The 24,515-nt window shown below is 48.2% G+C and overlaps 1 protein-coding gene across 1 annotated transcript in view; it reads left to right on the forward strand.

Annotated features, from left to right (window-relative positions):
* Positions 1-999: 999 nt before the first annotated feature.
* Positions 1,000-24,515, forward strand: part of RERE (arginine-glutamic acid dipeptide repeats) — a 109,759-nt gene continuing 86,243 nt past the window's right edge. The window contains exons 1-2 of the mRNA XM_058818554.1: positions 1,000-1,330; positions 9,541-9,611. Coding sequence (XP_058674537.1) covers positions 1,000-1,330; positions 9,541-9,611 — 402 coding nt within the window. The remainder of the gene's footprint in view (positions 1,331-9,540; positions 9,612-24,515) is intronic.

A 24,515-nucleotide genomic window follows, 5' to 3' on the forward strand; every position in this document is an offset into this window, starting at 1 on the left:
TCTGAGTTGCACCACGTAGTAGCTTCCTGGAAACTGAGGAACTGGATGTGGGCAGATTCAGCATTATTGGTGAATTAGGGAAAAAGAAAAGATAATTTACCTTTGTGAGTTGAATGCCTCCTTTTTGAAATATCCTCCTTTCATGACAGGTCCTGTTTTTATATATGGAAAAGCAGATTTCATTAGTGCTGTTGTAACTACTGTGGTTTGGTTTGGTTTCAATTAATTAATTCCTGTAATCTGTGGATTACAGGTTAGCTCTATTTTTGGCAAAGCAGGGTAGGGGCAGGACTTGCTAACAGATTGCCCTGGAAGTGGCAGATGGCATCCCTTACCCTGTACCAGCTTTGTAGGGCATGGCTTGTGAGTGGTGCTGAGATGTGAAACAGCACTGCCATTTGCTGAACTCCCTCATTTGCTTCCAGAGGAGAGCTGGAGACTCTTCCTCTTTGCACTTCTCCTCTCTTAAATGTTTTATGGGGTTTGTTTTTGGCACTGGCACGCTCCCTGTTAGCTCCAGCTGTGAAGTGGTGCCTGTTGTCAGTGGGCACTGCCCATCACAGAAGTTACTACGTGTCTGCAGTGAGCTAAAGAATTTTTTTAAGGAATTGAGGGATCTTTTTTGAGGGGTCTTTTTTGAGGATGGAGGTAGCTTCAAACATTTCACAGAAATGGTAACTTCGGTGTCTGGAAGTCTTCAAAAGGCTTTGTATTGTACTGTTTGTGCTTTCTACCCCGAATTGCTTTAAGATGTGGGGTTTTGTTCGGTGTTAATTTTTATCTTAAGGAATTGAAAGAATTTGGAATACTAACATGGGCTTTTCCCCTCTTTGTCTCCCCTCGCCTCCTGAAGCTCCTTTTTGAAACGCCGGGGTTGCTGGAGTGGTTGAATTTTTCCTGGCTTTGCGTGAGAAATTCAGAAGACTGAAGCCCAGGCTCACTGTCTACCTTTCACGGAGGCCCAGCCGTGAGAGGACAGAAGAAGGCACGTGGCGAATCATGACGGCGGACAAGGAGAAGGACAAAGAGAAGGAGAAGGACAGGGACAGGGACCGGGAGCGGGACAAGGAGCGCGACAAGCGGGACAAGGCGCGCGAGAGCGAGAGCTCGCGGCCCCGGCGCAGCTGCACCCTCGAGGGCGGCGCCAAGAACTACGCCGAGAGCGAGCACAGCGAGGACGAGGACAACGACAACAACAGTGCCACCACCGAGGAGTCGGCCAAGAAGAGCAAGAAGAAACCGCCCAAGAAGAAGTCGCGCTACGAGAGAACCGACAACGGCGAGATCACGTCCTTCATCACCGAGGATGACGTGGTCTACAGGCCTGGAGGTAAGGGGCAGCCTAAAGTTATATCGTGGTGAAGTTACATCATCCTAAAGTTATATCATTGTAAAGTTACATCATCCTAAAATTGCATCATCCTAAAGTTATATCATTGTAGAATTACGTCATCCTAAAGTTACATCATCCTAAAGTTACATCAGTCTCTTTTGGTGCTGGCTCTGGTGGCCCAGGGATGCTCAGTGTGCTCCTGGGAGCTGGAATTACCCCTGTCCTGGGGGCTGCTCCTGGGAGCTGGAATTACCCCATCCTGGGGGCTCAGTGTGCTCCTGGGAGCTGGAATTACCCCATCCTAAGGGCTCAATGTGCTGCTGTGAGCTGGAATTACCCGTCCTAAGGGCTCAGTGTGCTCCTGGGAGCTGGAATTACCCCATCCTGGGGGCTGCTCCTGGGAGCTGGAATTACCCCGTCCTGGGGGCTCAATGTGCTGCTGTGAGCTGGAATTACCCCGTCCTGGGGGCTCAATGTGCTCCTGGGAGCTGGAATTACCCCTGTCCTGGGGGCTCAATGTGCTCCTGGGAGCTGGAATTACCCCATCCTGGGGGCTCAATGTGCTCCTGGGAGCTGGAATTACCCCTGTCCTGGGGAGGCTGCAGCCTTGCCCTTGCAGACACATGTGGGTGTGCATGAAAAGCTCCTGGCTGTATCAGCACGTGCTGAGCTCCATCCTCCTCCTCCCACAGGAGCCCTGAGCGCTCTGGTTTGCTCTCAGCTGGACCAGTGTGAGTCAGAACAGCCTCAGCTTCAGTTCAGCTCATTTCATCCATCACTGCAAAGGAGCTGCCTTTGCCATGGTGTCAGGAATATTTGTTTTCCAGCAGGGGCAGCTGGGAGCCTGCGGAAGCGTCAGCTTTGGTGGCAATCTTATTTTCAGTATCAGAGGATGAAAAATAATTCAGAATCTGTTGAGAACAGCTGTTGTGTGGGCCCAGGAGTACAATGTGATACACTGGCTTTATTGCAAAAAGGGTTTGCTTAAAATGAAGATGGGAAATCAGTTTGTGGTGTCAGTTTTATTCTGTAGGAGGATGGAGCAGCGGCTGTGGCTGATCTGGAGGAGGTTGTCCAAGGAAAGAGCAAGGAAAGCCATTCTGCTGGTGATAATGGGGATATTTTGTAGCAGTTCTGTAACTTACACCCCTGCATATGAAATTTTACATTTTGTTAATAGTAATCAGCATAAGAGATGTACCCTGGCATTGAAACTTTTCTGTTGTGTTGGCTCTTTGTGCTGTTGGAAAACTCAACTTGAAAACTGCTGAGAGTGAAGAGAACAAACATGAGCTCAGCCCAGGAGGGACCTGAGCATGGCTGGGACCTGAACTGAATATTCCCATTTTAAATTAGATTTTAAAGGGAATTTCTTGTCAGGAGTGAGATCTTGACTCCACATCCCTGTGCTGGAGGTTTTCTAAACCAATGTGAGCTTCCATTGCAGAAGGAGCTCTTCCAGCTCCTTCCATACAGGGAGATGTAGTTGTGGTTAAGGGTGAAAATTACAGAAATTTTAAGAGAGATTAGAGAGTTTAAATTAATGAGACACAGCAAGGATTACAGAGATGAAAATTAAAGGTGTGTGCAGAAGGGATAGCCATCTTCAGCTTACATCTTCTGGCCTTTAAGGAGGGGAAATCCTTTCCAATAATTTGATTCTTTCTCTTAAGTGCTCTCATCTGACATGGATGAAAGTTCAAGGTCTGCATTTCTTGGTTAAAATCTCATTCTGTGTTTACCCCATTGCTGTAGAGTACTTAATCCAGCACTTAATTCTGCTTTTTTCCCTGTGCTGAGCTCAGCAGCTGTATTGGAGTAATAGCAAATAAACTGTGAATAAACAGATAATCAAGATCATTGAGTTTTTTTCAAGGGAAAGGTTTCACTGTATTGTTACCATGTAAATACTGCTCTTATTAATTTGCATAGATATAATGAATGCTGCACAGCTTTAAATAATGTATTAAAAAGAATTGAGTAGGGCTTAGACAACACTGTGCAATTAATCTTCTCTACTTTGCTGGAAATCACACAGGCCTGGCCTAAAAGCTTGTTGGCCCAGTTCCCCATCTGTCCTCTCAGTCTCCACACCCTCCCTCCCATTTCCTTCCAAATCTGCTCTCTGGGGTTTTCCTCCTTCTTTCCCTTGCAGTTCTCACCTTGCTGTTGTCACACTGCCTGTTGGAGTAGCATTAATTTCTGTTGCACAAATTCAAATTTGCTTTAGGCTGCCTTAGCCCAGGGAGATGCCAATGAAAGAGAGTTGTGTTAAAGCAGAGTTATTTTTTTTCTCCTCTTGGATTTCAGTTAGATCATTTAATGCTGATTTTCCTTCCATTTCCCATGCAGACTGATCCCTTCCATGTCCCTGGCTTCTGCCAAAATCCACTCAGGAAGGGCTGGGATTGAATTGAAGCCACAGGATCAGTGCTGAGGACGTTGTGGTGCTGTGGTGGCACCTGGAGTGCTGGGTTAAATCTGGTTGGGAGCCTGGCAGAGCAGGTGACTGTCACCTGCACTGGGGACAGCACTGCTTGCTCTGCCTACGTAGAGCCATTTAAAGGGATCTGCAGGAATTAAAGGGATTTGTGGGGCTCTGTTCCTGCGGTGACATCAGTGGCTGCACAAACAGCCCTTCAGCAGGGGCTGAGGCAGGGGAAATGCTGGAATGCCTGCAGGAGCCAGGCAGGGGAGGGCAGCTGCTCATCAGTGTCACAAAAGTCTGATTTTCCTCCTCTGGACACGTCTGTGCCCGGGGCTGTGCTCTGTGTCTGACCAGCAAGGGGAAGGGAGGGGTCACTAGCAGGGAAATGGGAAATGCTGTCATTTATTCTCCTTGAGGATAGGCAAATAAAGCCCATCCCCGTGTTGGTGAGGTGTGTCACACTTTAGGGGAGCTAAGGAGCCACTTTGGTGTTTGTGGTGGGCTTGGGAGCAGCAGTTTTCTCTCTGAGCTCTCCTGGTGTGCTTGAGGCTGTTCAGAATAAATCAGTGATGTCCTGCAGTCCTGTGGTGCAGTTTTGGTGCTGTTTGTCCCTCTGTCCCCCACACTGGCATGAAGAGCTTTGGGACAGGTGGGATTTCCCAAGGGGATTTGTGGGACATCACTGAGGGCAAGTCTGGCACCTCCAGCAAAGTTTTCCTGTGGCCCTAAAAGGGCAGGAAAAGCCTGTTAGGGGTGGCACGCGTGCAGCAAAGCTTATCTGTGCTAGAGGAGGAGTTTCAGACTAACTGGTTATTTAATGAATTTCTTTTATCAGCCTGGATTCTTGTTCCCACCCCTCCTCCCTTTTCATGTGTTTAATTGAAAAAACAACTCCAAGGCAGGAGGAGCCCTGGCAGGAGGTGAGGGCTGAGCAGCCACAGGGTCTTTGCTGGCAGTGGGGCATTTCTGGGGCACAGCTTGGTGTGAAAAGGTGTTTATTTGTACAGATCTGGTCATGAAGCATGTGTGGGTGCACCTTGCAAGGAGAGCTGTGCAGTGTTGTGGACATGCTTGAAAAGTGCAGGAAAATAATTGCTGTGGGAAATGATGTAGCTGGGGGCCTGAGCTGCAGAACAGTTGCTTTCATGAAATTGGGAACTGCAGAGTACAATTAGCTGTCATTAATTTTGTTGAATAGAAATATGTTCCATTTATTGTACAATCAGGAGCCAGGCTTGAATGAGTTTAAATAGATGAAATCTAAATTATACTGACAGTCCATTAAACAGCAGCAAAACCCCTTAAAGAAAATGGATTCACTATGATACCGGTTTATAATAAAATCATTTGCCAAATAAGAGCTATAGTCCAGGCACTGGGAATACTCCTGTGAGCTTCAAATGAACACAGTAAATTGGTTGAGCCATTTATTGCAGAGAGGGCTCCAGCTCCTGTTCCCTGACAAGGAGCCAGCAGTGCTGCCTGAAATCTGCTCAGCAGGAAGAGCCACTGAAGGATCAGCCTGGCAAATGGTGTGTTGTGAGCCTCGTGGGGAGGAGAGGCTTGCACAGCCCCTGCCTGTGAGTGAGGATAAATATCTCCTGCCTGTGAGTGGGGATGAACAGCCCCTACCTGTGAGTGGGGATGAACAGCCCCTACCTGTGAGTGGGGATAAACAGCCCCTACCTGTGAGTGGGGATGCACAGCCCCTACCTGTGAGTGGGGATGAACAGCTCCTGCCTGTGAGTGGGGATAAACAGCCCCTACCTGTGAGTGGGGATGCACAGCCCCTGCCTGTGAGTGGGGATAAACAGCCCCTACCTGTGAGTGGGGATGCACAGCCCCTACCTGTGAGTGGGGATGCACAGCCCCTACCTGTGAGTGGGGATGCACAGCCCCTGCCTGTGAGTGGGGATGCACAGCCCCTACCTGTGAGTGGGGATGCACAGCCCCTGCCTGTGAGTGGGGATAAACAGCCCCTACCTGTGAGTGGGGATGAACAGCTCCTGCCTGTGAGTGGGGATGAACAGCTCCTGCCTGTGAGTGGGGATGCACAGCTCCTGCCTGTGAGTGGGGATGAACAGCTCCTGCCTGTGAGTGGGGATAAATATCTCCTACCTGTGAGTGGGGATGCTGCTGGAGCCCCAGCATGGATTTGGCATTGCCACCCCCTTGGCTGCCTTGGGGGTTTGTCTCTGAGCCCCTTCCCATGCATTGCTGTGCTGCAGGTTTGGCACTGAGCACTTCCCATGCATTGCTGTGCTGCAGGTTTGGCACTGAGCACTTCCCATGCATTGCTGTGCTGCAGGTTTGGCACTGAGCACTTCCCATGCATTGCTGTGCTGCAGGTTTGGCACTGAGCCCCTTCCCATGCATTGCTGTGCTGCAGGTTTGGCACTGAGCACTTCCCATGCATTGCTGTGCTGCAGGTTTGGCACTGAGCACTTCCCATGCATTGCTGCTGCTGCTGCAGGTTTGTCTCAGTGCTGACCTTTGTGTGCAAGGCTTTGGCACTTCTCCTGAGCCTGGGGTGCAGGCAAGTTCACATTTCAGCCTTTAAACTCACTGAGTGCTGTAAATGTTGATTCTGATCCTTTGGGAGGTACCTCTTGCTCATTAGTGATCTGTGGCTGCTGGCACCCTGCTCCTGATCACATTTAACTGTTCTGGGGATGCTGACATTAACCCTATTCACATTTAACTGTTCTGGGGGTGCTGACATTAACCCTATTCACATTTAACTGTTCTGGGGGTGCTGACATTAACCCTATTCACATTTAACTGTTCTGGGGGTGCTGACATTAACCCTATTCACATTTAACTGTTCTGGGGGTGCTGGCATTAACCCTATTCACATTTAACTGTTCTGGGGGTGTTGGTATTTAACCCTATTCACATTCAACTGTTCTGGGGGTACTGAGGGGGGCTGATATTAACCCTATTCACATTCAACTGTTCTGGGGGTGCTGAGGGTGCTGGTATTTAACCCTAATCACATTTAACTGTTCTGGGGGTGCTCAGGGGTGCTGACATTTAACCTGGAGCACCTGGGAGGGTCCTGGCCTCCCACTGGCTCTGGCTCAGAGCAGTTTCTGCAGGAGGGGCCAGGTCAGGGACTGGCACAAGGCTCTGGGACCACTGAGCCTTTTCATTTCAGGCACCAGGATGAGGAATGTAAATACTCCTTAATTCAGGAGTGTAAACATCATTCAACTGCTGCTTCCACAGCTTGAGTTCAGGGTTTGTACATGTCTGTACACACGTGCAGAGTGACCTGTGGCTGGTGAGGCTGATGGGGAGGGATTGTGGATAATTCCTTGACAAAGGCTTTCCAGGAATATCCTCCCTGTGGAAGTGTGTGCTGTGCACAGAGCCCGTGGCTTTGTTCCTTGGATGATGGAAGTGTTGACTCATTAGGTGAAACATGAAAGGATTTAATTGTGAGGATGGTTGCTACAAAACCTGCAGCGTTTAGGCTGCTAAAGGTTCAGAAAATGGAGCTGGTTGGGGTGATTTCCAAGAGAATTTTTACATCCATGCATTGAAGCTCTAATTTAAAAGCAGCTTTTAGTGTGGGAATATGAATGTAACCCTTCAGAAGTAGGGCACATCTGGTGAGGATCACAAGCCCAAAGGCAGAATGATTCTGTGCCCTGTGTCAGGGAGATGCTGCAGCTCCAGTGGGACGTTTGACACGAGATAGGGCAGTGAGCAATGCACTCCTGGCTCAGGCTGGCAGGGACTGCAGGGGCTCTGCAGGGCACTCAGCATTTCCTCACTCTGTTCTGCAAAGCTCATGGAAAACCCTTTTGTTTTTATTTTTATTCTTGTTAATTTCCTTTCAGAGCATTTGCTGTTTTGTCATTGCTAAACTCAGTGACTGAACACATCAGATGTTGAACTTGTCTGAGTTTTGGGTGGCTGTTGTGAGTGCCTCTGTAAACATTCTCCTTTTCTTGAGGGGCATCTTCTGAGTTCCTGCCATCCCCAGCATTGTTGTGCACCTGGATAAACTTGTTTTTCTTATCTGCCTGGCCCCTGGTGCTTTGGAGCCCTGTAACTGGATGTCATCATTGTTTTGGGCTTGGCAGGCAGCCAGCAGAGCCTCCCTCGGTGCAGCCCAGAGTGAGATTTTATCCACAGGAGATGCCACAGCCCCTCGCCGTGTGCCAGCGTCTCACGGGCTGCTGGCTGTGCCTGCTGCCTGATGGAACCCTGGGAAACGAGCCTTGCACAGCCCGCATAGCAAAAATAAAATCAAGATCTTGCGAGTTGTGGTGCTGCGTGTGTGGAACCTCACTCACTGCTGGAGGAGCAGGGTGTGCATGGATGGCCCAGCTGGTCCTGAGCAGGGACTGCAGCCTTGGCCAAGTGCACTGGGAATGCCAGGAAATGTGGGATAAAGCTGGGATAACCAGGGATGCGGGGATGCTGGGATGTGCTGGAATTGCTGGATTAATTCCTGATAACCAGGAAATCTGGGATAACCAGGGCTGTGAGGATGCTGGGATGTGCTGGAATTGCTGGATTAATTCCTGATAACCAGGGCTGCAGGAATGCTGGGATGTGCTGGAATTGCTGGATTAATTCCTGATAACCAGGAAATCTGGGATAACCAGGGCTGCAGGAATGCTGGGATGTGCTGGAATTGCTGGATTAATTCCTGATAACCAGGAAATCTGGGATAACCAGGGCTGCAGGAATGCTGGGATGTGCTGGAATTGTGCAGCAATTCCTGATAACCAGGGCTGCAGGAATGCTGGGATGTGCTGGAATTGCTGGATTAATTCCTGATAACCAGGAAATCTGGGATAACCAGGGCTGTGGGGATGCTGGGATGTGCTGGAATTGCTGGAGCTCCCAAATGAGCTGGATTTGAAATGTGCCTTATAAAACTCAGAGGTTTTGGAGGTTTTCTGTAGAAACCCAGAAAAGCCCATGGAAAATCCCTGCCAGGACAGCGGTGTTTGTTGTCCCTGCTGTGTTTGGAGCAGCAGCTCCTTATCTGTGTGTCACAGGGGTCGCCAGGACGTTCCCTTCGATGTTTGCTTGGCTTTGGGGTTGGCATCTCTCTGTTTAGCAAGCTGTGTGCGAGCTTGCTGAGCTCCAAGGTCAGGATCATTAATCAGGCACTTCTCTCCCATCCGTGCTGTGTTTTCATTCCGAGGGCACTGCTTTTGTTGTAGTTATTGCCAAGACTGTTTTGAGCACAACAGACCTTATGTTAGAGCAGCCTTGGAGAGCGCGGTTGTCAAAAGCAAACAGAAATAATTACTGTGTTTCTGTCTTGTCAAATGCAATTCGAGAAAGCGCAGGCCTTCCCTGAGGTAAATCTAATTTAAGTTTGCTGTGTTTCATCTGTGATTGGTTGCCTTGGTTTTCTTCGCAATTAGAAGAGAAAATATGTTGTTGCTCGGTTCTTAATGGCGAGCTGACCACGAAAAATCTGATTACTTTCCTCTCTTGTCTTGGTCTGGTTCACAGGCTGTGACCTGGTCATTGTTATTAACTCAATCCAGAGTGGTCTTTAAATTCCTTTTTGTTTTCCTAGCAAAATGTCTATTCAAATCAAAGTTAATTTTGATGCAGTTAATTCCCTTATTTATCATCATAAATAGTTCCTATTTTTAGATCACACTCAGCATAAATTACACAATATGCAAATGCAATGGTGGTTCTTTCAGAGTTTAAGCTGTATTTGAATTTATCCTGTTGTTATGCTGTTTCTTGGAGGCACAGAAGTTAATGCCCATTATTGTAAAATCTTGTGTTTTCAAAGATTGCGTTTATATTGAAAGCCGCCGGCCGAACACGCCCTATTTCATCTGCAGCATTCAAGACTTCAAACTGGTAAGGAACATTTTCAGCTCTCCTCCTTTCCCCTGCCCCAGGCTCCAGGGTGGGGATATTCCTTAGCCTGGATCCCTTCCTGCAGCTCTGAGTGAGGCTTTACCCTCTGAACCCAGAGCTGGTTTTTGTTAAACCCCAGCTCTGTCTTTGGGGCAGCCCCAGCAGCTCGGGCTGAGATCCCTGGCGTGTTCAGCTGAACACAAACCTGAGCTTTGAGTTGTGTTGTGGGCAAGTTGGGGCTCAGGAAGGGCAGTTTGGCTGTGCCTTGTCCAGCACAGCTCTGGGGTGAGGCAGAGCCCTGGCAGCCTGTGCATCTCTGCTGCCCGTGGGCAGGGGGACGCCCACCAGGGTGGCCAGTTCAGTGGGGAGAAACAGAAAATAACACGGAAGGACTGTTAGCACTTCATTCCCTAGCAGTGAGCGTCAGGGAGCTGAGCAGGAACTCATCAGAGCAGGGTTTGCCCCTTTCTGTGACTGCAGCCCTGGAGGTCCAGCCTGTCCCCCGTCCCCCTCCCAGAGGTGCCCAAATCTCCTGCTCACAGCCAGGGCACAGGCTTGGCACCTGGCACAGTTCTGTGGGCAGGAGATTTGGACACCTCTGGGAGTTTGTTTCTGCTGCTCCTCATTGCTGTATTGAGTCCTGAGCAGATAATAAACTCTCCTTATCAATGTATTGTCCACAGCCATAGATCACCCAGGCTGCTGCTATCAGAATAAACCTTCCTTCATTCCTTCCAGGCTTTTCCAGTTATTCTGTGAGAATTTGGGGTGTTCCTCAGTGCTGCTGTCCTGCCGGTGCTTGGCACCCGTGGGTTTGTTCCCTCTTTGCTCCCCCTGTTTTTGGGGAGTCCCTGGGTTTGCAGAGCCCTGGGCCCTTTGGGTCTGCCCGGTTCCAGTGCTGTGGGTGCTGCTGAGCTGCAGGAATTGCTCAGGAGGTGAACAAAAGCTGCAGCCTCTGGGGCTGGGCCACTCATTCCAGCTCAGGGAATTGCAGCTTTAGTACCTTTGGGTGGTTTGGAAGTGGTTTCTCTTCACTCTTGTTTTCAGCACACAAAGGACTTGGCACCAGGGCTGCTGGCAACTGTGCATAATTTTTGACATGGAAACAGTGTTTCTGTTCTATGTTTACTTTTGCCTGCTCAGAGTTCTCGAATTTCTCTGTTAATTTAATTTTTCTCACTGACATAGGCATACAAGGAACTTGTATAAATAACAAAACCAAAACCCTCTTGATGCTGATTATACCAGCAAAACGAAATCCCCAGTGTGTGTGTGGCTGCTGATTTTCCTGTTGGGGAGAGGGAGGATGAGCAGTGGAAAGGACACTTGATTTCTCTTCTGGTGTGAGATACCAACAGCAAAACAGCCTTGTTTTGCCTTCAGCTAAATATGTCAAGTGAAGCAGGAAAGTTAAAGTCAACAGCTTTGAAATGTCGCCCACTAATTAAATACATTATGTGTTGGTTGTCACAAAATAAAAGTTTCTGGCTGAGTGTGTGAGCCTTACCTTATGCTTCCCCTGTGCTAGGTGCAGTGTGAGGACAGGAATTATGGGGGTGTTTTACTGATAAAACAGGAACATAAAGTTACATTTAATAAAATGAGGGGGAGTTACAGATGACCCAGTGAAAATCAGGATGTCCTTGCTGCACCAGGATCGCTGTGGTGGTTCAGGTTTTGTTTGGAATTTTGCAGAACTTTGTGGAGTTCTCTGGGAATCCTCTGGTTTATTTCTGCCCTCCAGCACTGAAATGTGTGAGTGTTGGCTGGTACTAGTGCAGTTTCCTTTTCCTGTCCTCACAGAAGGATGGGGTGGCAGGGCAGGTGAGGAGGTATCATATCCATAAATGCTTTTCTTTGTTGGCTTCACTTCACCAGTGGGAATTATCGAGCTTAAAACATTTTAAGAGTGAAATTGCTGTTGTCTCTCTGAAGAGTATGTGATAGTTGTCTGGATTTTTAAAAAAAGGCAGTGGATGATTTTTTTTCTCTGCTGATTGGGTTATTCTGTGCTGTCTGTGTCCCAGAACATTTTATTAATCTCTTTTTGGTGCTAGTTCATTTTCTTTGGATTAATGCTATCCTCTTTCAGGATTCAAGACCAGATTATTCTTGAGGACTCTGATTAGGAGCAAGCTGTGGTGAGGCAGGATTCAATCTGAGTTTGGTCTATTGCCTTACATGTTTTTATTGGTTATCAGCTCCCCTTCATTGCTGGTATTCAATATTTGCTCTCCCTCCTCTCGGGGCAGCTGAGCCAGTGCTTGGGTTCAAATGGTCCCCTGGAAATCTGGATTATGCAAGGTCAAGATTGGCTTTAAAGCAACTTTCCTACCTTGTTTTTCCCTTGGGGAGCACTTCTTTCCCAGTTTAAGCCTGTCCTATCCAGCTTACAGTGTCAGTTACTTTAAAAATATTGTTTTTAAAAAAGGGAAACAGCAAAATGTAATTGGGAAGGTGGAGAAGGCCTGTGAAGGGGCAGAGAAATGTGACTTTATACTTTGCTGGCATTGCCTGCTGAGCAGCTTTAAGGAGGAAAATGTTGTTTTGAGGATGGTGAGAGTGGGATCCTTAGCTTGGGATTCAGGCTTTGCTTGCTCTGGGTGTTTTTGTTCCAGAACAATCTTACAGCTTGGGCTTTAAATTACACAAGCAAATCAATAAAATGGAACAGTAAATGCTCTGCTGCATTAAAAAAACATAAGTTTCTCTGATTATTTTTTCCTGTGGAAAACGTTCAGGTTGTTTACATCAGGAATTGTCTCCTGGATGTCAATCTGCTCGTTTCCCTTCACTCTGCAGCAGCACCAGTGCATTTTGAACAGTGCAGTTGTTCCCACAGCAGCCTGCTGCTGTCAGAAATGCCCATTTCCTATTCATCAGCAGCTTAGGGAAGCATGCTTTCCTTCATTCTCATTTGGCACGAGTCAAACACGTTAAAAACCCACAGGCTTGACAAAGTGTTCCTTAAATGCTCTGTGGGGCTGCAGATGCCTGCTCAGAGCCCAGGCAGCAGAGCGGGGCTGGCACCAGAGTGGCACCTGGAATTCCTGGGGGAAATGGCCAAGGGTCTGCTCTGCCAGCCCTGTGTGCCCTTCACACCCCGCACCTTCTGCTGCTTCCTTCCACCCCAAAAGGAAACAAGTCCTCCTGTCCAAAATTCTCTTTCAGTTGGACAGTGCTGTGTGTTGAGAGTGGAAATTCTCACTGAATTTCCTTTCAGATCAGGCCATTTGAAAAAACAGATTTGTATTTTCTTCAGGCTGAGGGTATGGCTTCAGAGCTAAAGGGTTTTTTTTAATCAAATAGTAGTATTTAATATGTTTCTTTTGTAGTTTACAATGATTGTAATACAAAGAATTATAAACAGTGAAATTTCCTTTTATCTCTTTGTTTGTGGTTAGCAAGTCCTAAAATTCTGTCCATTCTCTTTATCTTAATTAAAATGTTGATTGTGATTACTTCTGGCTGATGAAAACACACAATTAAAACTCGGCTGAGTGACTGGTGTGAGAAAATCCAATAAATGTGCAGAAATCCAGTTCCTGTGTGCACCCAGTTGGTTAAGGGACACTTTATAACCCCACACCCCAGATACAGAAATTAAACCTGATTGAGGGAGCATGCTGTGATGGGGAATCCAGCAGGAATATCCCAGTGAATCCGTCAGGATCTCAGCAAAGCTCTGTGTGCACAGGGGAAGGGTCCCCAGCTCTCCTGTCCCTGTGAAGCTGCCTCAGAGTGGTTGTGAGCAGTAAAACCCTGCAGTGTTGCTTACAGCATTGTTTTATCCCAATCAAAGTGTCTTCCTCACCTGAATAGCCAGCTGTTGGCTTTAAATATATGATGCAACAGCAGTAATTACATTTCAGATATGAATGTATTAATTATGTAGTGCCTGTAAACCCATGCGGATCCAGCTTTGATTAAGGCTCAATTTAAATATCAAAAGTAGTGCAGAGCCATGTCTGTGGGAAAAAAAAAAAAAAAAAAGGGCTTTATCTGCTGCAGAGATCAGAGTGGGAGAAGTTCACTGAATTTTGGTGTTTGGGAGAGGGGCAGGAGCACAAGGTGGGATTGCCTGGGAGCTGAGCTGGGCCAGGGAGGCTCTGCTGGTTTGGGAATGGTCCTGGAGCTCAGGTGAGTTCTGTGCTGGTTTGGGAATGTTCTGGAACAGCTCAGGTGAGCTCTGTGCTGGTTTGGGAATGGTCCTGGAGCAGCTAGGTGAGCTCTGTGCTGGTTTGGGAATGTTCTGGAACAGCTCAGGTGAGCTCTGTGCTGGTTTGGGAGTGGTCCTGGAACAGCTCAGGTGGCTCTGCTGGTTTGGGAATGGTCCTGGAGCAGCTCAGGTGAGCTCTGTGCTGGTTTGGGAATGTTCTGGAACAGCTCAGGTGAGCTCTGCTGGTTTGGGAATGTTCTGGAACAGCTCAGGTGAGCTCTGCTGGTTTGGGAATGTTCTGGAACAGCTCAGGTGAGCTCTGTGCTGGTTTGGGAATGGTCCTGGAGCAGCTCAGGTGAGCTCTGTGCTGGTTTGGGAATGGTCCTGGAGCAGCTCAGGTGAGCTCTGCTGGTTTGGGAATGTTCTGGAACAGCTCAGGTGAGCTCTGTGCTGGTTTGGGAATGGTCCTGGAGCAGCTCAGGTGAGCTCTGCTGGTTTGGGAATGGTCCTGGAGCAGCTCAGGTGAGCTCTGGTGGGTGTGCTGCTTTGGGAATGGTTTGGGAATGGTCCCGGGTGAGCTCAGGTGAGCTCTGCTGGTTTGGGTGAGCTCAGGTGAGCTCAGGTGGCTCTGCTGGTTTGGGAAGGACCCTGCAGCAGCTCAGGTGAGCTCTGGTGGGTGTGCTGCTTTGGGAATGGTTTGGGAATGGTCGTGGGTGAGCTCAGGTGAGCTCTGATGGTTTGGGTGAGCTCAGGTGGCTCTGCTGGTTTGGGAATGGTTTGGGAATGGTCCTGGAGCAGCTCAGGTGAGCTCTGATGGTTTGGGTGAGCTCAGGTGGCTCTGCTACTTTGGGAATGGTTTGGGAATGGTCCCGGGTGAGCTCAGGTGAGCTCTGATGGTTTGGGTGAGCTCAGGTGGCCCTGCTGGCAGCAGCAGCCCCCGCTCAGCCAGGAGAGGAAGGGGACACAGGCACAGCAGCCCTGGCACTCTCAGCCAAGCAGCTGGTGTGCATTTCCCTGGCACAGCAGGTGCAGGTGAAGGCAGAGGAGGAGCAGGAAGCAGCAGAGGCACGGGGTGAGTGAGTGAGCAGTGCCAGAGCAGAGGCAGCTGCTGCAGGCTCTGTGGGAGCTGAGAGCAGCTCATTGCTGCAATTACACTCATTTATTTCTGCATTCCTCCAAACGCAGCAGAGCTGCAGACCTGCCCTCCCATCCTGCCGTTCAGACCTTTCCTGGTGCGAGTTTCCAGCTTGGATAAATGAGCCCAAATTGCCTTTTTAAGGTTTTCCTGTGTTCCACAGGGACCCAGAACACCACCAGCAGATGGATTTCAGCAGCCTGTTTGTGCTTTCTGCATCCTGCCTTAATTTGATGTCACATTTAAAATGCTAATGGCCACACTCTGAATGGGAGCATCGGAGGGAAACTTTACACCGGGAAAACGCTGAATTTGCCACACAAAAGGAAACGTTATTAATTGTGCTGCAGTTGCCCTTTGTGCCTGTGTGTTTACTTGATTGAAGCATCTTGACTGTGGAGCTTTCTCCTTGAAGCCTGATTTGAATGGAGTGTACAGCTGGATTGCCCCAGGGCCTTGTAACAATTTATAGTCTGCATGGAAAGGCAGAAGTGCATAAAAAGACAGTTGTGAAATGCTGCTAGTGCCCTGTAATAGAAAATCTGGCTGTGATGACCTTGGCTGCCTGGGCCCCTGGGACCGCTTTGCTCCCATCCCAAGGATTAGAAAATGGAAAGGATTGCACCTCACCTGGAATAAAGGAGGGGGAAAATCACAAGAAATTTGGTTTTTCCAAATTATATAGTTCATGCTTCCTCCCCTTTGCATTCCTCCTGCATATGGCCTTGCATTTTAGCAAACATGTTAAATTTACATCTGTTATTCTCTGCACTGTTACAGGAGCTGGGGTTTTTGCCTGCAAATATCTGGGTGAGGTTTCTGTAGCCACAAGCATTTATGTATTTAAAAGCCTCATTTTGTTTGCAGATGAATTGATGTTCTGTTCCTGAACTGCAGCTGAATTAATTTGTGGCAAATTTTTCCTGGCCAGTTCCGAGGCAGCGTGACCTTTCCTTTTTGGTGTGGAAAAAATGCTGATTAATACAGATTTTTTTTTTTTCCCCCTGCTTCTCCACATCCATCGCTATTTCTAAGGCCAAAAAAAGGCAAAAAAAGATTTTCTGCTTCCTCCAGATCACTGCTAAACCTTTCCAAGGCGAGGTTGGACTGAGCTTGGAGCAGCTCACAGTGATGTGAAGGGCCAGAGCAGCCTTGCTGATGGGAGCCAGACAAATGAGGCCTTTGAAGGGACACTGAATTATTTAAAACCAAAAATTTAGCCTGCAAATGAGATCGGCTTTTATGTGTAACGTGCGGCAGATGGAGGTGCTGCAGTGGGGCAGCGTGGGGTGGGAGTGAGGGGGGCAACGTGGGTGCAGACAGGGATGGAGGTGACACTTGGGGATTGCAGGGCTGCTCAGTGATTAAATCCTCTGATGCTGTCACTGAGCCGTGAGGCTGCAGATAACATCCTCTGCCTGTGCTGGAAACAAGAATCAATACAAACTCCTTGACAGGGGCTAAATTATTAAATAGAGCCTTCCTTACAATGTTTCATTATCTGGGATTTACCTCAGCTGGTGATTTGTCAGCAGCACAGGGAGATTTGCTGGGTGTTTTGTATTAAAATCATTCCAGATGCATATGAATCCATTTTGATAATTCCCCTCCTTTTTACAATGCTTCTCTGTGTATTTTTTTTTTTTTTTGGTCGCTATTACCCAGATGCCACTTTGAATTCTCACACAGATCCTAAGCTGTGCTGCATAGTGAGGTTTGGGCTTGTCACATCTGTGTAAAAATAAATCCTTTTTGTGTGGCAGGCTGTTGTCTAAGTGCTGCTTTCAGCTGTTAAATTAGCAGGGGATTTGCAGTGTCTCTCAGGTGAGCCTCAGAGCTGAGGCACGGGGCTGCTCTGTGGATTTATGGGCGCTGGGGTTTCACTGGACTCGGCTGAAATATGGAGCAACATCCTTTTATTCTGTTGTACATCTTGGGAAGGAAGCAGGAGCAGGATCATCCATTCTAAGCTGCTAACCCAGCAGATTTTGGTGCTCAGGGCTGTGTGGAGATGCTGTGTTCAGACCTGGCTCAGATGTGTCATTTCATCAGTGCCATTATTTTGTCAATTAACCAATATTTAACATTTCTGTGGGATTTTGGGGTTGTTTTTCTGGTAGCCTTGGCAGGGTAATGCACCAGTGCAAGTGAATGAATTCCTCCAGAGCTGCAGAGTTATGTCACAATTCCACCATGGTCCTTTGCTCGTGTTTGGGGGTGTAAAGCAGATGGCAGCATTGTTCACAGGGAGGATTAACAGCTGGAAGTTAAGGCTATATGTGTGTTTTTGAGGGCTCAAATCCAGCTCTGCCTCCATTCCTTCCATATGGCCTGGATCTCTGCAATCCAACCCTTACAATTTAGGGACTACATAAAAAAAACCCCAAACAAATATACAAAACACCAAAACAAACAAAAACCCCCACAGAATAATCCACAGGGGGTTGTTTTGATTTCTTTTTTTCCTTTTTAATGTGATTGCCCTGTTAGTTTTTGCCCCAGTTGGCATCCAGCAGTTGGAATTCTCATGGCTGGCTTGTTGGCACAGGAGCAGTGGAGGATTATTCCCCCAGGAAAGGTTCCTGGGCTGTTTCCCTGGGCTGATATTTGTAATTTCAGTAAGCCTTTTGTCATGGCATCATGTCTTCAGCACCTTTAGCTTTCTATTTTACCTCTCTCCTGCCTTGTTTCCTCCCCCTTACCCAAGGTAAACCTGTTTCCTACACCTGTGCTGAGATAATTGAGTGCTAAATAAATCATTGTGTGCCAGCTGGAAAATACCCAGAAAAAAAATGTTATCTCTGGCTTTTAGGGGGAAAAAAAAGTATCAAATTGTACATTAGCTGGGTTTTATGTAGCAAGAGAAAATGGAGTTAGGATAAATGTAGCCATGTCCTCTGGTGTTGAATAGTGAGAGCATCTGTCATGTTTAATAATGCTTCTGACCTTTAGGATTATTGAAGTCGAAATTTCCTCTCTGGTCATTTGGGGCTCCTTGAGCACTGTCAGATTTCTTGTGGCTCTGCTCAGCCTCCAAAGGCACGTTGTTGTGCTTGCTGAGCTGCTGAGGGTAATTCATTACGGGAATTTGTTTTCCTGCTTTCCGAAGGGTTTCCTTGAGGGATGTGAAATGTCACTGGGTTCCAGAGGGGGTCCCAGCCCCAGGGATGTGCTGGGATGGCTCTGTGGGGCGGGGGTGATGCTGCTATTGCATTGTTATTGTTAAAGGCACAGCCCGAGAGGGACAGAGGAGCACGGAGGGGAAAGGTGTGGATGCTCTCTGAGCACCTGCTCTGTGCCTGCGGGGCAGGAAAGGCACAATCTCCCTTTTTTGGGTACCTGAGGGGCAGGAAAGGTAAAATCTCCCTCTTTTGAGTACCTGCTCTGTGCCTGAGGGGCAGGAAAGGCAGAATCTCCTTTTTGGAGTACCTGAGTGGCAGGAAAGGTAAAATCTCCCTTTTTTGAGTACCTGCTCTGTGCCTGAGGGGCAGGAAAGGTAAAATCTCCCTCTTTTGAGTACCTGTTCTGTGCCTGAGGGGCAGGAAAGATAAATCTCCCTCTTTTGAGTACCTGCTCTGTGCCTGAGGGGCAGGAAAGGTAAAATCTCCCTCTTTTGAGTACCTGTTCTGTGCCTGAGGGGCAGGAAAGATAAATCTCCCTCTTTTGAGTACCTGCTCTGTGCCTGAGGGGCAGGAAAGGCAGAATCTCCTTTTTGGAGTACCTGAGTGGCAGGAAAGGTAAAATCTCCCTTTTTTGAGTACCTGCTCTGTGCCTGAGGGGCAGGAAAGGCAGAATCTCCCTTTTTTGGGTACCTGAGTGGCAGGAAAGGTAAAATCTCCCTTTTTTGAGTACCTGCTCTGTGCCTGAGGGGCAGGAAAGGCAGAATCTCCCTTTTTGGGTACCTGTTCTGTGCCTGAGTGGCAGGAAAAGCAAAATCTCCCTTTTTTGAGTATCTGAGTGGCAGGAAATGCAGAATCTCCCTTTTTTGAGTATCTGAGTGGCAGGAAAAGCAGAATCTCCCTTTTTTTGGGTACGTGAGTGGCAGGAAAGGTACAATCTCCCTTTTACTCAGCAGGGACTGATGGAGCCACTTAGGGAAACCCTTCAGTCAGCTCCACCTTGTGCCTGGCAGAGCTTCAGAGCCTCTCAGGCCGGGTTTGTCCCCTGGTGTCACCTCTGGGGACGGGTCCCTGCCTGGCACTCGCAGCCAGGGCTGTGATGGATCTGCATCTTTGACGCTGCAATCACTGAACACCAATCCATGGAGAATTTGGACTTGTAGTTTTGATTAAAGTGATTGATTTTTAAAGCAGCCTCAGTTCGTTTTGGGCCATTAGAGGGTATTTGAAAGGAAAATAACTCTTTAATTAAATTAGTAGTGTGTAAGCATCCTGCTCTGCTTTCTAAGCAGAACTTCTGGGGGTTTTTAAATCATATTCCCTTCAGTTGGTTGTTGGCACATTTTAAGGTTAAAAGCGATGCAAAATTATTAAGACCAAGAAACCTGTGCTGAGCAACTCTTAAACTTCAAATGAAGTTTTTCCTTTGGGAAAACACCCAGGTTGTGTTGTTGTGTAAAGCAATTCTTGTCCACCCACCTGGATGTGATATTAATATACCCCCACGGAAGGAATGCTGTGTAAACAGCAAAGTGCTTCCCTTTTATTTGTAAAACATCCTTTTCAGACTACAAACACGTCTAAAAGGTTCAGTTTATGGGGAGAATCACATAAGTAAGATAAAAGAATGTGTATGTTTCAGTGCTGTGCAATAGAAAGAGATAATTTATGCTCTGTATCTGCGATTAGTGACCCGAGGCTGTTGAACTTCCTCTTTATGGATTGGGAAAATGCTGTGACAGTTTTCAAGGGAATTGCTCTCTTTGAGTTTAAAGAGATGAAAATGGCTCTGCTAACAAGGACCAGCTTCAGCGGGTGCTTTCATATTCCTCGTGTTTAAAAAAAAAAAAAAGGGAGGCAAGAAAAGCAAAGGCAATTGGGTGCTTTGATATGTGTGACCCCAGAGGCTGCAGCAGCAGCAGCAGGGCTGCAGGAGCTGTGCTGGGGAGATTTGTGCAGTGCCTGTGGCTGAGAGGATGGAAAGGGTGTTTTCAGGAGGGGAGATGCCATTTGGTGCCAGTTTTCCTGTTCTGGGGGGTTCTGGTGCTTCCCATGTTGATATTGCCAAACCCAGGAATTGCCTCTGCCTGTGCTGGGCTCTTGATCCAGGGTGCTGAGCACCAGCCTGGGCTGGGATTTAGGGCTGCCCTCCCTCAGCTGGGGCAAATTTGGGAGGAAATTCCTGAAAAGTGCCCCCTGATTTCAGGTGGGGCTCTGCTGCACCCTCAGAACACGAACTCTGGGAGGTTTGAGCTGCTTTGGGCCTTTCAGCTGCAAAATTCCATTAACTGTGGTGAAATATCACCCTTAGTCTCTGATCTGGAGGTGATTAAAGCAAGGGGCTGTTTGTTACCAAAGACTGGGCCAGGAAAACAAACAGCTGGGAGCACATCTGGAGCAGGGCTGCGATTGCAGCAGGCGCAGTAAATATTGAAATTGGAGCCGATGCTGCCTCCCATTGCAGATGGATTTCTCCTGTGCTCCTTGGGAAGCACTTGTGGGACGAGTGCTGCAGTTTGCACCAGTTCAAGTGCTGGGAAATGCCTTTGGATTTGTCAGTGCTGCTGGTGCCAGTGCATGAATATTTCATTGCACTCTTCCAAGGAACTGAGCACTCAGGGAGCTCTGGGGCTTTTGGGGGCAGGTTCCCAGGGAGATGGCACAGCCAGAGCTGCAGACAGGTGGAATGTGGGCTTCAGTATTGATCCAAGGGCTTCTCCCCCTAACCTGTGTGTCACAGAGAGGCAGAGCTCCTCATTGGATTGCACAATGTCCAGCACTCCCATTTCCCCAAAGACAGGCCGTTTGCAGAACCAAGTTCATGCAAGTGTTAAAGCCTTTCTGAGAAGATTCTGTTCGGTGAAAGGAAGCTGATGTAAATCATGAGCTCTCTAAACCATCAAACCATGTTTTTTACAAATTCTCCGAATGACTTCTGGTCATTTTTCTGCTTTGGAAGGTTCCCTGCCAGTTTGTGCATTTCTGGTAGCTCAGAGAATCCTCCTGTTTGCAGTGGGTCTGGACAGAACTGGCTGTGCTGGTTGCCTTGGGGTGAATCCTTGCGCCCAGGCCAGGGGAGAGGCATCAGCCCTCATCATCATCATCCTCATCCTCAGGAGGCTTCTGGAGCCAGAGCCTTTGGGCTGGCACTGCTGGGTTCCATCCAGTGCCTGCAGTAATAGAGGAAATTAATTTGAGTTCTGCACGAGGGCTGAGTGCTTTGTGCTGCTTGGGCTCTGAGCTTCCTGCTGCTGGACCTGGCAGTGAATTAACACCTTGACTTCTTTAATACAAGTTATTAGTGGCTTCATTTGTTGGAGTTGTAATGCTGTGCTGATTATATGGCCCAAGACAAACGATTAACTTTGGAATTGTGCATTAGCTTGGCTGGCTGCGTTCGCTGCAGTTCAGAGCAGAGTGCACATGGTGGCCATGGGATGTGCTAGAGGTTTAAAAACCACATTTCTTTATTTCAGAACTGCTTTTCTTGTGCACCATCCCAGTTGTCTGTATGTTCACACTTCCAGCACCCAATAAAAGTTGATTTTTTTCATTGTAAAAAATGAAAAAAATCTCTCTCCCATCTTTTCCTTTGAGATTTTTTTCCCTTCCAGCAGGTAAATGCATCCTGTTTGTTCTCAGTGTAGTTATGTCTGATTTTAGTGTTTTCAATATCTGGCTATTTCCAGATGAATGGAGAGCACCTTTGCAATCTTTCTGTTCAGATTAGATTGCAGCCTGTGGAGCTGCTTTGGGGTGTTTGTTTAGTCCTGATTTACATACAAACACAAAGAAAAACTCTAAAGGTGGTGTTGCTAATTCAGCTATTGACACCACTTTGTTTCCTCCCAGGAGCAGCGTTTGCTTTTGTGGTGGAGCAGCCCAGTCTCACTCTGGCTGCTCAGTGCATTTTCTTTCCTTTTCTTTCTGTAATTCCCAGCCCCAGCCTGTTGGCAAAGTGCTTGAATTTTTCCCGTTACAAATCCCCTGCCCACGAGGTGATATTTCAGCAGGCAGTGACTGTTCAAACTCGGGGCTGGGTTTGCAGAGCAAACTCCTGCTTGTTTTATCCTCCAGCTCTTGGTGTGTCTTTGTTCAAAGGTAAACCCCTCGGTGAGATGGTAAAGAAAATGTGGCCTCTTGATATTTAAAAGGTGAGAAATCTATTTAAACTGTGGATGATGGCTTTGAATAGCCCCACTGCTGAGTGTTGCTTGTTTTAATAGAAGTGATAAATACTGTGGCTGGTGCTGCTCTGCAATTAGATCTGAGCTATGTGCTATAAATGACATTTAATAGCAAATGTCAGGCGGGGCCCGAGTGGTATCTTCATTTCAGCGGTGCACTTCTTTGGCACAACGCTAAGAAAACCTTAATGGAATTTAATTACCAGAGCATCCATTCAGTGCTCGGTGAATGCATTTGTGATCCCATTAGGTGCTGCTGAGCTGAGCAGGGGATGCTCAGGGGGTCCCTGGCACTTCTGGGCCAGCAGCTCCCCCAAATCTGCTCCTGGGAAAGGCAAAATCTGAAGATCTGTGACCAGAGTGGGGCAGGGAGCAGGGGCAGGGATGCTGTGGCCAGAACCAGAGCTGATTTCTCTCTCAGGGGTGTTAATTACAGCCCGTTAATGACTCTGGGGTGTTGGTGCAGTTACAGCAGAGCTGTGGCACCTCCAGGCCTCACCTGGATTTGTGGGTTTACGTGAAATGCGCGTTGGTGAGTTTGCCGTAAATGGGATTTACAGCCAGCTGGGTGCAGGTGGTACCCGCGGATGGAGGGGCAGCGGCTCTGGGGGCTGGCAGCGCCTTCACTGCACAATCACCTGCAGCTCCACTGAACGTGCAGGTCTGGGGGGAAACAAACCCAGCAAACCTGGATGGGAGAAAGGAAACGGAGCAGAGAGACCACAAAGGGATTAAATGAGGCAGTAAGCAATGACCCATAACCTTCATGGAACATCTTATCATAGTTTTATTTTAAGCCAGTCAGTTTTTAAGCATAACTGCTTTTTTTTTAACAAGATGAGATTATCTTGTGTCGTTTAGGATCACAGTGAAATTTTAAGGGTATTTTGTACACGAGTGTGTTTCACTTAAATGGGAGCAGGTGACTTGCTGTTCTCAGCACAGTGAGCAGCTTTGTTTTGGTAAAGCTGGAGAGCTGATGGGATAAACAGTGGAGTTTATTTTAAATACAGACATCTCTCAGTCATCAGCTGAAATGAATCATGTTCTTTGTCTCCTGTGAAACCCTGGATGAGGCTGTGCTCAAGGTGAGACGTGAGAGTGACACTAAATAAAATAAAGGGCTGACACTTGTTCCACTTCAGTCAGCTTTGTAAAACCTGCTGGGTTTGCTGAAATTCCTTAGGGCTGCAGTGTGCTTGGAGCACAGGGAGCTCCAGTGCTGGCTCCTGGTGGGGTGGATCCCACTGCCGGATCCACCAGGCTCAGCTTTGTGCCTTTTATTGCATTTCTTGTCAGGTGGATCCCACTCCTGGGTTCACCAGAATCAGTTTGGTGCCTTTTATTGCATTTCCTGGAGGGGTGGGTCTCAGGATCTCCCTGCTGGGTTCCCCAGGCTCAGTTTGGTGCCTTTTATTGCATTTGCTGATGGGTCTGTCCTGCTGCAGAGGTGCCACGGTTCTCGTGTCCCAGTAAACATGCCGTGCTCTCACGGCTGTGCTGGAGCTCTGAGCTGTTCTGAGCTGTGCTCTCTGTGCTGTGCTGGAGCTCAGGGCTGTTCTGAGCTGTGCTCTCTGTGCTGTGCTCTCAGAGCTGTTCTGAGCTGTGTTTTTCAGCAAGTCTGGCAGCTCCAGTGCCAAACTCCCACGCTGGGAGACAGCAGATGGCATCTCGTGGGCACTGACTGCAGGGAGGGCGGGCACCAGTGCTCTGCAGAGCTCCAGCCCTGGGGACTGGGGCTGCTCAGGGGCACCAACAGCCCTGAGGTGATGTGACCTGCTGGAGCAGGGGCTTTGGGCAGCTTTCGAAGGTGTGCACAGGCTGCTGGTTGATACTGGGGTGGCTCAGTAGGCTCAGGGGTGTTCTGGGGCTCTGGTGCCTCCCCCGTCTCCTGTGAGGAGCACAAGTGAGCTGTGTGTGATGTGTGCAGCCAGTGCTGCTTCGCGTTCTGTAAATACAGAACAAACACTTGTGAGCAGTGTCCCTGAGTGTGCCTGGGCCAGCTGGGTCCCTGCAGCTGTGCAGAGCTCTGAGAGCCTGGAGAGAGAGCCTGCAATTCAGGGCAAGGTGAGTGTGAGCAGTGTTTTACACCTCGGTGTGAGGAATTCAGGGCAAGGTGAGTGTGAGCAGTGTTTTACACCTCAGTGTGAGGAATTCAGGGCAAGGTGAGTGTGAGCAGTGTTTTACACCTCAGAGCTCCTCCTATACCAGGCTGAATCCGTTCCCAGCATGCTGAGGTGACTCAGTGAATGCCAAAAGGAGTTTTGTTTGTGAATAAAAAGAACACGTGAAAATTTCTTGCTG

Source organism: Ammospiza caudacuta, chromosome 22 (assembly GCF_027887145.1).
Source record: "Ammospiza caudacuta isolate bAmmCau1 chromosome 22, bAmmCau1.pri, whole genome shotgun sequence".
Classification (NCBI taxonomy): domain Eukaryota; kingdom Metazoa; phylum Chordata; class Aves; order Passeriformes; family Passerellidae; genus Ammospiza; species Ammospiza caudacuta.